At 41.4% G+C, this 16,749-nt stretch overlaps 1 protein-coding gene across 1 annotated transcript; it reads left to right on the forward strand.

Annotated features, from left to right (window-relative positions):
- The first annotated feature begins 480 nt into the window (after nt 1-480).
- Nucleotides 481-6,272, forward strand: LOC127527831 (gastrula zinc finger protein XlCGF57.1-like). The gene is made up of 2 exons (XM_051927794.1): nt 481-643; nt 5,023-6,272. The coding sequence occupies exons 1-2, from the start codon at nt 481-483 to the stop codon at nt 6,207-6,209; spliced, it is 1,350 nt and encodes a 449-aa protein (XP_051783754.1). The 3' UTR covers nt 6,210-6,272.
- Nucleotides 6,273-16,749: the final 10,477 nt, after the last annotated feature.

Raw genomic sequence — 16,749 nt, forward strand, 5'->3', positions numbered from 1 at the left:
TTATTCTAAGATAAACCTTTTCTTTTTTTTCAGTTTTCTGTTAAAATAAGAAGCTACCTTCTTTCTGAAGTGATTTTCACACTCAAGTCTATGGTGCCTCCTTTATAAGACTATACCTGTGAAGAAATCAAAGCACAAGGAAAATTACAAGGAAATGGAAAATGCTGCCTTGATTAGAGGCTTTCATGTTGTAAAGAACATGGAGCAAAGAGGGGTCCTGTCTGAGAAAGATAATTGTGAACGGGAGTCTTTCCTTTGTACAGTATAAAGAAGAACTGCCACATGAAACAGGAGGACTGTGAGTGGGGACCTGCTGACAAAAATAATAAGGCTATCGACCAGGCAATTAGTACTGAAAAGGATCATTCTAAGCATGTGTCTGACAGCTTGAAACTGGAAAGCGATGATGATAATCATTTCAAAGAGGTGCCTTCTGTAAATTACTCTAGTTTAAAATGTTGTCCAGTAATAAAACCGGAGATGGCTGATTTTGAATTCATTAGTTCACGAGAGGGCTCTCCTCAGCAGCAGCCTGTCCTTGTGAAGCATGAAACATTGGAATGTGATGATAAACTAATAGAGGAGATGTGTCACAACATGGAAGAGCCAGAGCAACCATCATTGGATAGTCACTCAGGACAATGTAAGTGTTTATTAAACCAGTAAATGTCTGAAGAACGTACCAAAATTAATGAATAAAGTCCATCCATCCATCCATTTTACAACCCGCTGAATCTGAACACAGGGTCACGGGGGTCTGCTGGAGCCAATCCCAGCCAACACAGGGCACGAGGCAGGAACCAATCCCGGGCAGGGTGCCAACCCACCGCAGGAGAGTAAAGTCACATTATAGATATACAAAGCACATTCAAAAAGTTTCCGCACTTTTATATTTTCATTGGAAATAGCGAAGGTGGGAAGAGGAGTTAATGAGCATTAAAAAGTTGGTACGATGCTGGGAAAATTGCATCACAAATGAAGGTGACTATGTAGAAAAGTTATGTCATTTATTTTTGAAATTCTTAATAAATAGTCAAATAAAAAGTGTGGAAACTTTTTCAACGTCCCTTGTACATTTCAAAATAGAAGAGAGCATGTTGTTGGACAAGTTGCACCATCATTTGTAGCACCCGTGAGTTACTAATGACATCTTTAGCTTAAATTACATGACCACTCAGACTTCAGACAAAATGGCTGACAGTGATGTGTTGTCCTCTCAGTGTGCTGTGATGAAATGTTTTTTTAAAAAAATAAATTCTCACAGCTGACAGGCTTCATATTGATCGAAGTTGCCACAGCTACGAAGGACAAAGAATTGTGGGAAATTAAGGTGCAAAGACCCACCCATTGACCCGCTCTATTATCATGCTGAGAAGCTGAAAATGAAAATGCAAAGTGGAAACGCATTTGACTTTTCCCTTTTGCACCTTCATTGCTGTTCAGGCTGAAAATGAAATGGCAAATGGGGTTACTTCATTTTTTTCAGAATGTTTTGCAGCATTCTTGCACATGGACTTTGAAAATGAAATTGCAGAAGAGAGATTGCTTTTTCATTTTATAATTGAAATTTTCATTTTCTTTTTTCACAGAAAATACATCCCATATACAACATCCAGAATGCACATTTTTGTTAAAATATTATCTATCTATCTATCTATCTATCTATCTATCTATCTATCTATCTATCTATCTATCTATCTAGTCATATGAGAAAGTTTGGGAACCCCTCTCAGCCTGCATAATAATTGACTCTCCTTTCAACAAAAAAGATAACAGTGGTACGTCTTTCATTTACTAGGAACATCTGAGCACTGGGGGGGTTTTCCAAACAAAGATTTTTAGTGACGCAGTATTTAGTCGTATGAAATTAAATCAAATGTGAAAAACTGGCTGTGCACAAATGTGGGTCCCCTTGCTATCTGAGAGGTTTAAACTGTCAGTTTCAAATGTAAGGAATGGAATCAGGAAATGGAAGGCCACAGGCACAGTTGCTGTTAAACCAGCAGGTCTGGCAGGCCAAGAAAAATACAGGAGCGGCATATGAGCAGGATTGTGAGAATGGTGACAGACAACCCACAGATCACCTCCAAAGATCTGCAAGAACATCTTGCTGCAGAAGGTGTATCTGTACATCGTTCTACAATTTTGCACAAAGAACATCAGTATGGCAGGGTGATGAGAAAGAAGCCCTTTCTACACTCACGCCACAAACAGAGTCGCTTGTTGTATGCCAATGCTCATGTAGACAAGCCAGATTCATTTTGGAACAAAGTGCTTTGGACTGATGAGACACAAATGGAGATATTTGGTCAGAGCAAAAAGCACTTTGCATGGCGGAAGAAGAACACCGCATTCCAAGAAAAACACCTGCTACCTCCTGTCAAATTTGGTGGAGGTCCCATCATGCTGTGGGGCTGTGTGGCCAGTTCAGGGACTGGGGCCCTTGTTAAAATCGAGGTTCGGATGAATTCAACCCAATATCAACAAATTCTTCAGCATAATGTTCAAGCATCAGTCACAAAGTTGAAGTTACGCAGGGGTTGGATATTCCAACAAGACAATGACCCAAAACAGAGTTGGAAATCTACAAAGGCATTCATGCAGAGGGAGAAGGACAATGTTCTGGAATGGCTGTCACAGTCCCCTGACTTGAATATCATCGAAAATCTATGGGATGATTTCAAGCAGGCTGTCCATCAAATTGAACTGAACTGGAGAGATTTCGGATGAAGAATGGTCAACAATACCTCCATCCAGAATCAGACACTCATCAAAGGCTATAGGAGGACAGCGTCTAGAGGCAAAAGGAGGCTCAGCTAAGTATTGATGTCATATCTCTGTTGGGGTGTCCACATTTATGCACCTGTCTAATTTTGTTATGATGCATATTTTCTGTTAATCCAATAAACTTAATGTCACTGTTGAAATACTACTGTTTCCATAAGGCATGTCGTATATTAAAAGGAAGTTGCTACTTTGAAAGCTCAGCCAATGATAAACAAAAATCCAAAGAATTAAGAGGGGGTCCCAAAGTTTTTCATATCACTGTGTGTATATATATATATATATATATATATATATATATATATATATATATATATGTGTGTCGTGTACTGTTTGCATTTATTTGACAGTAAACTATTTCAACCATTCTATGATCTGCTCCTCACAAACTGAGGGCACCGTGGCGGATGTTAGCAGATTGCTGGCCAACCACAAGCGTTACCTGGTAGGTAACCACCCATATAATCAGATTGTGACACAGACTTTGAATGCCGTGAATGTAATTACCCTGATCTACATGCTGTCAAATAAACGAACCACACGGCGTGGCGCAACGTTAGGGGCATCGCCTCTGGCGCTGACGTCTGAGGTTTGATTCCCGAGAGGGAGTGCAGTGGAGTGTGTACGCCTGATGAGCTTAGAATGAGGGCGAAACACGTGTCGCGTACTCCTTGCATTATTTGACAGTAAACTATTTCAACCATTCTATGATCTGCTCCTCACAAACTGAGGACACCGTGGCGGATTTTAGCAGATTGCTGGCCAACCACAAGCGTTACCTGGTAGGTAACCACCCATATAATCAGATTGTGACACAGACTTCGAATGCCGTGAATATATATATATATATATATATATATATATATAATATAGATATTCACGGCATTCGTAGTCTGAATCACAATCTGATTGTATGGGTGGTTACCTACCAGGTAACGCTTGTGGTTGGCCAGCAAGTCGGCTAACATCCGCCACAGTGCCCTCTTTCAGTTGCGAGAAGCAGATCATAGAATGGTTGAAATAGTTTACTGTCAAATACTGCACTTCGTGTCGTGTACTCTTTGCATTATTTGAGAGTTAACTATTTCAACCATATATATATATATATATATATATATATATACAGAATCTAACATCTATCTGTCTCTCTGTCCGCTTTTCACGAGAGAACTACTTAACGGATTTAGATTGATTTTTTTTTTCTAGAATTTGTTTGAACATTCCAGTTGATTTTGTGACTTCTCTCATTACACTAAGGACCATAGTTCACTGATGGTAACAATTTAAATGCGCGAATCCGAGAGAGACACAGCAGGCAGAGAAGGAGGAAAGCAGGGCCTTCCTCATTCACTCATGTGACAGCCTCTGTTCAAGTCGCTGTACCTCTCGCCACGTGTTGGAATGCACTTTGCCTCCACTTAGCTAGCCATACCCATTTGTTCAGCTGACATTATCATCTACAGATAGTTTAGTAGTAACGTTTGATGTTTTTGAGAGAGAGATCAGAGCTCCATGTGTTTTAGAAGGTAGCTGTTGATTGGCAGAGATATCACGGCCGTATGCTTTTCTTCCCATGCGAGGGACGCTCTCCAGTCAGAGCTGAACACGATCAGATACAGTGACAACGTGTGACTTTGGAGTGTACTTACCTTCCATTTGGCCAGAATTCCATTTTTTTTTTGTTTTTATTGAATTTTAAAGTTTGTCCTGTTCCACTACTATGTGGGCATAGCCATGGGGGACAGCAAGTATATATATATATATATATTATTTTTTTTTTTTTTTTTTTTTTTTTTTTTCAGTTAAATAAGAATAGTCAAGTGAATGGGAATTTTTTAAATCGAAGACTCCCAAATTGTTCAACAGCTCTCTCTTTTTTGGTGTCATCAGCCATCCCATTATACGAGTGTCCTAGATTGACATCTGAACTCGATTGATTTTATTGGGAGACTATGAATATTAAGTCATAAATTAACCCACTGTAACACACACACTCACATAACTATTACAGAGACGGTGTTTTAATCCTGTCTCCTCTGGGGTTAGCATTGGGGAGTTTCACTTGTCCAAGATGTTATCTGATTGTCCTACAAAGGACTGCGGTGTCTAAAATCTGCAGATATGACCAGAGTGACAAGCCTTCCCCACCCCATTTAAAGTGTTCTTGTATTTGATTTGTACTGTTTGTTTAGTTTTAATGTGTAAAATACACAGTAATTGTGTTATCTGCCTCAACAGATTTACAAGGAAACATCATCTGCCCTTTGTCTTCACTTACTTTATCAAATGAATGCCATGACGCTATGAGGAAAGTGATGTTTGTATCTGAAACAACTAAGCGACACGGTAAAAGATTTTCAGTTGTGGGTGGACTGCAGAAGTGCACAAGAACTTGTACCAGATTCATGGATAGAAGTTGTCTACCTAGACGCATAAGAATTCAGGGAGAAGTGATGCCACATTGGTGTTCTGATTGCTGGAAACGGTTTTCAAGCATTAGCAGTTTTAACAGACACAGGAGAATTCATGCTGGGGAGAAGCCGTATTGCTGTTCCGAATGTGGAAAGTCATTCTCGTGTGTGAGTAATCTTCAGACACACATGAGGATTCACACTGGAGAAAAACCGCATGGCTGTGCTGAGTGTGGCAAGCGATTCTCGCAAATAAGCAGTCTTCAGACTCATAAGAGGATTCACACAGGAGAGAAGCCGCACTCTTGCTTTGAATGTGGCAAACGATTTTCACAACTCAGCCATCTTCAGACACACTCGAGAATTCACACTGGAGAGAAGCAGCACGGTTGCACTGAATGTGGCAAACGATTCTCGTGTGTAAGCAATCTTCAGACACATATGCGGATTCACACTGGAGAGAAACCGCATGTCTGCATTGAGTGTGATAAGAGATTCTCACAGATAAGCAGCCTTCAGACGCATAAGAGGATCCACACAGGAGAGAAACCACATTGCTGTATCGAATGTGGAAAAAGATTCACATGCTTGAGCAGTTTTCAGAGACATATGAGGATTCATACTGGAGAGAAGCCACATGGCTGCCCTGAGTGTGGCAAAAGATTCTCACAGATATGCAGTCTTCAGAGTCACCAGAGAATTCACACCGGAGAGAAACCTCATTGCTGTTCTGAATGTGGCAAACTATTCTCGCGACTTGACTACCTTCAGACACACGTCAGAATTCACACAGGAGAGAGACCACATTGTTGTTCAGAATGTGGACAGTGTTTCTCAAAAATCAGCAATCTCCAAAGACACATGCGAATTCACACCGGAGAGAAACCGCATTGCTGTTGTGAATGTGGGAAGCTGTTTTCACGCAAAAGTGGCCTTCAGAGACACACAAGGCTTCATGCTGGGAATGGTGAAATATCAAGAAATGCAATCCGAGATATAAATCAAATCAACTGAAATTCTTTTATTGCTTCGTTTATCTATTGGAATTGTCAGACCCAACTTATCCTGCTACTTACAATCCCCTCTCTGGGAGCTACAGAAAGTGGTAACACTTAGAATAATGCTGGTACTGCAACGAGAATGAAAAGCAATACCCTAAAATCTTAAGACTAACAAGTGAGCATAAAACATGCCCATATGAAGAAATTAGCTGCAGAGAAATTAACTTTGTTAAATTTCATATTCCTCCTCCTCTTCATTAAATTTGGGAACATGTCTGGAGTCGTTCAGTACTGTATCTCTACGGAGAATCCTTGGGTATCGCTGGTTTGATTTTGTGTTACTCATACAGTCCCGAATGAGGCACATGATCTTCATTGTGTGTGGCACTATGGCCATATGGCGCAATTCCCCGAGGTTGGTCCGGCTCACACGATCCTCATTGTTGAGGACCAGGCCAAGGGGGTGCCCACGTAACACCTGGCTGTGGCAGAGAGAGGGTTATTTTTGGAGGGTGGGATTGGACCACGTGTCTGTCTGGGGGGGGGTTGCCAGCCAAGGATCCCAAGCTGTTTTGTCATGTGGTGGGTGTGGCAACGTGCTGTACCAGTGCATACCCGCCAACCTGACCTGACCTGACCACCTTCAGCTTTTGGAGTTTGCAAGTTGTGTCAAGGTTGCAATATTGTGAATGGCTGCCATAACTGTCACGTTCAGTGTACCCTCTACTTGTAATCCCTCATTACAGATTACCAACAGTCCATTAAGACCGAGCTTCACCAGAATGCTGGAACTGACCAGAATTTTCTTTCTTTGCTACATTTCAATGCACGTGGGGTTAAGGAAGTAAAAGCAGAAGACTGGCACCGTTGAAGGGTTAGGAGAATGGATGAATGCTTGAAAATGGAAATAAGATGAACAGTTACATTAAAAGGATTGTGCTGTGATTTGACATGGTTTGCAAATTTGAGTTTCTTCATTGTCCTTATTGGTCTTGTAAAGCTTTGACGGCTTAAAAGTTCAAGGAACTCAATTAAATTATTACTTTGTTCTTGCATTATGTCTTGATCAATCTTGACTTTGTTTAGTGCTTCCTCCAACTCCATTTTGTTTTCTGGCTGGGGGGGGGGCACCACTGTTTTGTGGCTGTATTGCTGTGATACGATGGTGAGTTACTGGGGGTCCTCTCCCCAAAAGTGCTGCTCGTTACTGTACTGCCTCATGAAAAGTTTTTCTGAGGAAAAATCTAGTCAATAAACAAAGCAAACATCAACACCGGCAGTCAAAAAGATGAATTTCCAGACCAGTAAGGCTAAACTAAAATCCAGCAGAGTCTAAAAGAAAACCGCACGTGATCGCTATGATGTATCTTCCATCCATCCATCCATCCATCCATCCATCCATCCATTATCCAACCCACTATATCCTAACTACAGGGTCACGGGGGTCTGCTGGAGCCAATCCCAGCCAACACAGGGCGCAAGGCAGGAAACAAACCCCGGGCAGGGTGCCAGCCCATTGCAGGGCACACACACACACCAAGCACACACTAGGGACAATTTAGGATTGCCAATGCACCTCACCTGCATGTCTTTGGAATGATGTATCTTATTTTAGATAATAATCTATGAATGCAAGTGGTCACCTTTATAAGATCACACCGGTGGCATTAACTGTTGGCCATTCCCAGTGAATCATGTGATATATTGTCATAGGAGAGGCCTTAAATTTCTTTTAAATAATTGTTCTGAAGTCACTCTGTCCATACACAGTATATGTGTGTGTATACTGTATATATTTATATATATATATATTGTAACAAGACCACTAGGGGGCACTCCAGCCACCCAACCTGACACAAACTAAAGGCACACTTGTAAAAACACAAGTTTTTTATTCTCTTTTCTTCGCCTGTGGGAAACGCTTTCCCCGCTCCCACAGGCACAACACAGTCCCAATAAGCACAATAGCACACACTACTTATAATAAATCTTCTCTTCTCCTCCACTCTTCTCTGGCAAGCTTTGTCTCCCTCCTTCCGACTCTCACTCCCTGAGTGGTGGCTGCTGGCTCCTTTTATAGCCCACCCGGAAGTGCTCCAGGTGTTTGATGGCCCATTTCCGGCTGCACTTCTGGGTGTGGTGGAAGGACCGCCCAGATGGGCTCAGGAACCACCGCAGTGTCCCCTGGTGGCACCCCCAGATCTCAACAGGGTTGTAGAGAACTCTTGTCTCCCATGTAGCCCTGTGGGAATCCGAGGCACCACTGCCACCCAGGGGGGCTGCCATTTAGCATCCCGGGGTAGGTACTGTTCAGTCCATGCTTGATTCCCCTGGACTATATAAAGAAGAGGCGTCCTGGCCAGGTAAGGGCCCCGGCCGTCTGCCTAAATATATCTATATATATATATATATATATATATAGTGACGTGTGAGTCCCTGTCTTGCACCCCAAAACACAAGGCTGAGTCTCCCTACTTTAGCAAAACCAGCTTTATTCAACTTGAAACAGGAACAGCGCGGTTATTTATTGTAGCAGATCTTCCACTGCCCTTTACACAGACACAGCAGGGTCGTGGCCAAGTCACACTGTTACCTGCATTTAGTATCTTCCTTGCATCACCCATCGATAACAGGCACTCGACCGCAATCGGCTCAGATTTGCTTCTCCAGCGCTCTGCTGCAGCACCGAGACGTCGCAGTCATAATTCAGGATGCACTTCGGCAGGTCGTCCTGTGGTATTGGAGACAGGGCAGCCAAACAAAGAAAACTCTTAATAAAATAAAAAATCAGGAGTGGGCTTCCCTAGACGTTCTCATATCCTCAGATATAGGGATGGATATTTGAGGAGTAAACCGCGAGACAATGATTAGATTTTTAAATTATGTACATTAAAGAACCATCAACAACAAATCAAATGAAATTAATAATACATTGAACAATTATTATAAAAGTAAAGATGAATAAATCAGACTCTGCAGCTGCATGAATAAAAGGTAAAGTACCACTTCTAGTTAGTGGAAAAAGACCAAAAGTTGTTGTTTTGTATCTAATACTTGTATGCACAATTTGGTTGACCTCAGTGAAAGTGTGTTTACACACACACACACAGACATAATTCGAAAATGGTATTTTTGGACTCTTGGAGGTCTAAAACGTTGAGATTCATCAAAATCTCGACATCGAATCTTTGGATGATTCCAATACTTTCCCTGCACTTCATATACAGTGGTGTGAAAAACTATTTGCCCCCTTCCTGATTTCTTATTCTTTTGCATGTTTGTCACACAAAATGTTTCTGATCATCAAACACATTTAACCATTAGTCAAATATAACACAAGTAAACACAAAATGCAGTTTGTAAATGGTGGTTTTTATTATTTAGGGAGAAAAAAAAATCCAAACCTACATGGCCCTGTGTGAAAAAGTAATTGCCCCCTGAACCTAATAACTGGTTGGGCCACCCTTAGCAGCAATAACTGCAATCAAGCGTTTGTGATAACTTGCAATGAGTCTTTTACAGCGCTCTGGAGGAATTTTGGCCCACTCATCTTTGCAAAATTGTTGTAATTCAGCTTTATTTGAGGGTTTTCTAGCATGAACCGCCTTTTTAAGGTCATGCCATAGCATCTCAATTGGATTCAGGTCAGGACTTTGACTAGGCCACTCCAAAGTCTTCATTTTGTTTTTCTTCAGCCATTCAGAGGTGGATTTGCTGGTGTGTTTTGGGTCATTGTCCTGTTGCAGCACACAAGATCGCTTCAGCTTGAGTTGACGAACAGATGGCCGGACATTCTCCTTCAGGATTTTTTGGTAGACAGTAGAATTCATGGTTCCATCTATCACAGCAAGCCTTCCAGGTCCTGAAGCAGCAAAACAACCCCAGACCATCACACTACCACCACCATATTTTACTGTTGGTATGATGTTCTTTTTCTGAAATGCTGTGTTCCTTTTACGCCAGATGTAACGGGACATTTGCCTTCCAAAAAGTTCAACTTTTGTCTCATCAGTCCACAAGGTATTTTCCCAAAAGTCTTGGCAATCATTGAGATGTTTCTTAGCAAAATTGAGATGAGCCCTAATGTTCTTTTTGCTTAACAGTGGTTTGCGTCTTGGAAATCTGCCATGCAGGCCGTTTTTGCCCAGTCTCTTTCTTATGGTGGAGTCGTGAACACTGACCTTAATTGAGGCAAGTGAGGCCTGCAGTTCTTTAGACGTTGTCCTGGGGTCTTTTGTGACCTTTCGGATGAGTCGTCTCTGCCCTCTTGGGGTAATTTTGGTCGGCCGGCCACTCCTGGGAAGGTTCACCACTGTTCCATGTTTTTGCCATTTGTGGATAATGGCTCTCACTGTGGTTCGCTGGAGTCCCAAAGCTTTAGAAATGGCTTTATAACCTTTACCAGACTGATAGATCTCAATTACTTCTGTTGTCATTTGTTCCTGAATTTCTTTGGATCTTGGCATGATGTCTAGCTTTTGAGGTGCTTTTGGTCTACTTCTCTGTGTCAGGCAGCTCCTATTTAAGTGATTTCTTGATTGAAACAGTAATCAGGCCTGGGGGTGGCTACGGAAATTGAACTCAGGTGTGATACACCACAGTTAGGTTATTTTTTAACAAGGGGGCAATTACTTTTTCACACAGGGCCATGTAGGTTTGGATTTTTTTTTTCTCCCTAAATAATAAAAACCATCATTTAAAAACTGCATTTTGTGTTTACTTGTGTTATATTTGACTAATGGTTAAATGTGTTTGATGATCAGAAACATTTTGTGTGACAAACATGCAAAAGAATAAGAAATCAGGAAGGGGGCAAATAGTTTTTCACACCACTGTATGAGAAAGTAAAAAGAGCAAAACTAATAACACAGCACAATTAAAAAGAAGTATAAAATAAGAGAACTTCACCAATAATACTGTTACAGCCCGCTAAAGGCCAGGGGATACACAAGCTAGAGAGGGGGAGACAAAACACACACACACACACAATAAATAAAAAATTAAAAAAAAAAAAACAAAACAGGCTCCATTTATTGTCAAAAAGAAAACCTCACAACACATGGAGACAGTTACACACAAAACAGAAGCAAAGCAGAAGGACGACATTAACGTAGCTATCGAGCTAAACAAAGTTTACCCAGTTGGACACACACTAGCCACATTTATCACTTGGATGGCAGCTGACAACAATTACATTGAGAAACAACAAGAAAAGAAAGAAAAAGAAAACATAAGCTCAACCACCCAGACCTAACTCTCCACACCTTGCTCTTCTTCTTCTTTCGGCTGCTCCCAATCAGAGGCGTAGCTAGAGTTTTCAGCGCCCGGGGACAACTGAAGATTTCGCTCCCCCTCCTGTTTGCCAAAATGCAATGGGGAACATCAATTTGGCACCCCCTGGATGCTGCGCCCAGGGACAGATGTCCCCCCTTGCCCCCCCCCACATGGGTCTCCACAGCGGATCATCTTCTTCCATATCTTCCTGTCTTCATCATCTTGCTGTTACCCCCATCACCTGCATGTCCCCTCTCACCACATCCATAAACCTTCTCTTAGGCTTTCCTCTGTTCCTCTTCCCTGTCAGCTCTATCCTTAGCACCCTTCTCCCAGTATACCCAGCATCTCTCCTCTGCACATGTCCAAACCAACACAATCTCGCCTCTCTGACTTTGTCTCCCAACTTGAGCTGACCCTCTAATGTACTCATTTCTAATCCTGTCCATCCTCGTCACACCCAATGCAAATCTTAGCATCTTTAACTCTGCCACCTCCAGCTGTGTCTCCTGCTTTCTGGTCAGTGCCACCATCTCCAACCCATATAACATAGCTGGTCTCACTACCATCCTGTAGACCTTCCCTTTCACTCTTGCTGATACCCGTCTGTCATGAAATGGGGAAGGTTACGTCAGGAAGGGCATCCGGTGCAAAATTTTGCCAGATCAACATACGGATAACAATACAAACTCTCCACACCTTGCTCTGTGAAACCCAAATCCTCCTCCTATCACAACAAGTTTCTTTTTACACCTCACTATCTGTGCAAGCCTATGTTGTAAAAAGGCCGGTGTCCTAAAAACTATTGAAATCATCAGAAAAAAAACAGAAATGTCAAGTTGTCAGGTAATTGAAAGGAACTCCTCTGGGCGTCTCTCTCCCAGGAGCATTCGTGTTACCGATGTGCTCGCCTCGCTTGTGTTATTAGCGGCCAAGCGAGTTTTCTGTTTCCTCGGAGGTGGAACCCTTACCCCAACTCCACCTCACACACACTTCCACATGTAGATGTTTTACATTATATATATATATATATATATATATATATATATATATATATATATGTATACAGTGCATCCGGAAAGTATTCACAGCGCTTCATCACTTTTTGCACATTTTGTTATGTTACAGCCTTATTCCAAAATGGATTAAATTCATTTTTTTCCTCAGAATTCTACACACAACACCCCATAATGACAACGTGAAAGAAGTTTACTTGAAATTTTTGCAAATTTATTAAAAATAAAACAATTGAGAAAGCCCATGTACATAAGTGTTCACAGCCTTTGCCATGAAGCTCCAAATTGAGCTCAGGTGCCTCCTGTTTCCCCTGATCATCCTTGAGATGTTTCTCCAGCTTCATTGGAGTCCACCTGTGGTAAATTCAGTTGACTGGACATGATTTGGAAAGGCACACACCTGTCTATAGAAGGTCCCACAGTTGACAGTTCATGTCAGAGCACAAACCAAGTATGAAGTCAAAGGAATTGTCTGTAGACCTCTGAGACAGGATTGTCTCGAGGCACAAATCTGGGGAAGGTTACAGAAAAATTTCTGCTGCTTTGAAGGTCCCAATGTGCACAGTGGCCTCCATCATCCGTAAGTGGAAGAAGTTCAAAACCACCAGGACTCTTCCTAAAGCTGGCTGGCCATCTAAACTGAGTGATCGGGAGAGAAGGGCCTTAGTCAGGGAGGTGACCAAGAACCCGATGGTCACTCTGTCAGAGCTCCAGATGTCCTCTGTGGAGAGAGGAGAACCTTCCAGAAGGACAACCATCTCTGCAGCAATCCACCAATCAGGCCTGTATGGTAGAGTGGCCAGACAGAAGCCACTCCTTAGTAAAAGGCACATGGCAGCCCGCCTGGAGTTTGCCAAAAGACACCTGAAGGACTCTCAGACCATGAGAAAGAAAATTCTCTGGTCTGGTGAGACAAAGATTGAACTCTTTGGTGTGAATGCCAGGCGTCACGTTTGGAGGAAACCAGGCACCGCTCATCACCAGGCCAATACCATCCTTACAGTGAAGCATGGTGGTGGCAGCATCATGCTGTGGGATGTTTTTTAGTGGCAGGGACTGGGAGACTAGTCAGGATAAAGGGAAAGATGACTGCAGCAATGTACAGAGACATCCTGGATGAAAACCTGCTCCAGAGCGCTCTTGACCTCAGACTGGGGTGACGGTTCATCTTTCAGCAGGACAACGACCCTAAGCACACAGCCAAGATATCAAAGGAGTGGCTTCAGGACAACTCTGTGAATGTCCTTGAGTGGCCCAGCCAGAGCCCACACTTGAATCTGATTGAACATCTCTGGAGAGATCTTAAAATGGCTGTGCACCGACACTTCCCATCCAACCTGATGGAGCTTGAGAGGTGCTGCAAAGAGGAATGGGTGAAACTGGCCAAGGATAGGTGTGCCAAGCTTGTGGCATCATATTCAACAAGACTTGAGGCTGGACTTGCTGCCAAAGGGGCATCGACAAAGTATTGAGCAAAGGCTGTGAATACTTATGGACATCCGCTTTCTCAGTTTTTTTATTTTTAATAAATTTGCAAAAACCTCAAGTAAACTTTTTTCATGTTGTCATTATGGGGTGTTGTGTGTAGAATTCTGAGGAAAAAATTAATTTAATCCATTTTGGAATAAGGCTGTAACATAACAAAATGTGGAAAAAGTGATGCGTTGTGAATACTTTCCGGATGCACTGTATATATATTAACTGTGTAAGCCCGTGCTGTAAAACGCATGGGATCCTGGAAACTATTGAAATGTCGAGATGTCAGGTAATTGAAAGGAACTCCTCTGAGCGTCTCTCTCCTAGGAGGACTTGTGTTGCCGATGTGCTCACCTCGCTTGTGTTATTAGCGGCTAAGTGAGTTTTCTGTTTCCTCAGAGGTGAAGCCCTTACCCCGACTCCACCTCTCACTTCCAGGCCGGACAGACAGACAGACAGACAGACAGACACACACTTCCATATGTAGACGTTTCTATATATGATACCCCACCTATGAGCCCAGGTGAGTTGATAACAGTGGGCAACTCAATAGATGGGTAATTAGAGAAGGACTCTATTAAGACATCCGCACCAAATTAAGGAAAACAGTCTAACTTTACCAAGTAATACATCTAGAGTCAGTCGTAACAAATACAAAATACAGTATAAAATTAGATTTTTTTTTTGTTAATGACATGCCTGGTGACTAAAGCACATGACTGGGATTCCCATGCTGTGGATGTCTGCTGTGATACACGGTGACAAACGATGGCGAGGAGGGGTGGCGAGATCTTCACTGGCCTGCCCATAAGAGAATCACTTCAAATCAAACCAACTCCCAACTGCGATAAGCAGGCTGTGGCCTAAACAGGTCCAAAAAACAGGGGATTAAAAAAAGGCTTTTAAAGTTCAAAAAATACACTTTAAATCCTAAAACATCTCAAGATATACCCTACAAGGTGCTTCTCCCCGGGCTGGGATCCAAATTCCAGGCCGGTATCTCGGTCGTTTATTTTTTAAGTTATCGTTGTTTCTGTATGTTTAAGCAGATTTCATCAGTGCCATGTGTTTTGAAGGTGGTCTCCCAAGACATGGTGCCAACTGTCCAAAACATTCCAACCCTGTAAAAACTGGGGCAACCCACAGTCCCTTGCGGTTCATTGTGAATGTGCTCCTGGTCAGGTGAGTTCACTTTGAGTTGATTTCTTTGTTTTTAGTAATTACTGCATCGTTAACAACTATGTTGTGCTTTTTTTTAACCATCTTTGAATTTCATGGTTTTTGCTGTTGAGATTGCTTATTTTGAAGGACAAAATGTTTGGGTCCCATTCGATCGATCGATAGATAGATATGAAAGGCACTATATAAGATAGATAGATAGACAGATAGATATGAAAGGCACTATATAAGATAGATAGATAGATGTGAAAGGCACTATGATAGATAGATAGATAGATAGATAGATAGATAGATAGATAGATAGATAGATAGATAGATAGATAGATAGATAGATAGATAGATAGATAGATAGGAAAGGCACTATATAAGATAAATCGATAGATATGAAAGGCACTATATAAGATAGATAGATGTGAAAGGCACTATATAAGATAGATAGATAGATAGATAGATAGATAGATAGATGTGAAAGGCACTATATAAGATAGATAGATGTGAAAGGCACTATATAAGATAGATAGATAGATAGATAGATAGATAGATAGATAGATAGATAGATAGATAGATAGATAGATAGATAGATATGAAAGGCACTATATAAGATAGATAGATAGATATGAAAGGCCTGCGGTGGGTTGGCACCCTGCCCGGGATTGGTTCTTGCCTTGTGCCCTGTGTTGGCTGGGATTGGCTCCAGCAGACCCCCGTGACCCTGTGTTCGGATTCAGCGGGTTGGAAAATGGATGGATGGATGGATATGAAAGGCACTATATAAGATAGATAGATAGATATGAAAGGCACTATATAAGATAAATCGATAGATATGAAAGGCACTATATAAGATAGATAGATGTGAAAGGCACTATATAAGGTAGATAGATAGATAGATAGATAGATAGATAGATAGATAGATAGATAGATAGATAGATAGATAGATAGATAGATAGATAGGATAGATAGATAGATAGATATGAAAGGCACTATATAAGATAGATAGATAGATATGAAAGGCACTATATAAGATAGATAGATAGGAAAGGCACTATATAAGATAAATCGATAGATATGAAAGGCACCATATAAGATAGATAGATGTGAAAGGCACTATGATAGATAGATAGATAGATAGATAGATAGATAGATAGATAGATAGATAGATAGATAGATAGATAGATAGATAGATAGATAGATAGATAGATAGTGCCTTTCACTATCTATCTATCTATCTAGTACCTTTCATATCTATCTATCTATCATAGTGCCTTTCATATCTATCTATTATATAGTGCCTTTCACTATCTATCTATCTAATAGATAGATATGAAAGGCACTATGATAGATAGATAGATAGATAGATAGATAGATAGATAGATAGATAGATAGATAGATAGATAGATAGATAGATAGATAGATAGATAGATAGATAGATAGATAGATAAACTTTATTAATCCCAAGGGGAAATTCACATACTCCAGCAGCAGCATACTGATAAAGAACAATATTAAAGAGTGATAACAATGCAGGTGTAACAGACAATATTTATAGCTTGGGATCAGGGATGGGGCACCACCAGTGCAGAGCTTGGTCAGGAATGGCAGCAGGCAGGT

This window comes from Erpetoichthys calabaricus, chromosome 5 (assembly GCF_900747795.2).
Source record: "Erpetoichthys calabaricus chromosome 5, fErpCal1.3, whole genome shotgun sequence".
Taxonomy (NCBI): domain Eukaryota; kingdom Metazoa; phylum Chordata; class Cladistia; order Polypteriformes; family Polypteridae; genus Erpetoichthys; species Erpetoichthys calabaricus.

Coding starts and splice junctions, on each gene's coding strand:
- LOC127527831 (XM_051927794.1), top strand. CDS start 481: ATGGCTGATTTTGAATTCATTAGTTCACGAGAGGGCTCTCCTCAGCAG. Junction 644..5,022: donor GGATAGTCACTCAGGACAAT/GTAAGTGTTTAT, acceptor CTGCCTCAACAG/ATTTACAAGGAAACATCATC.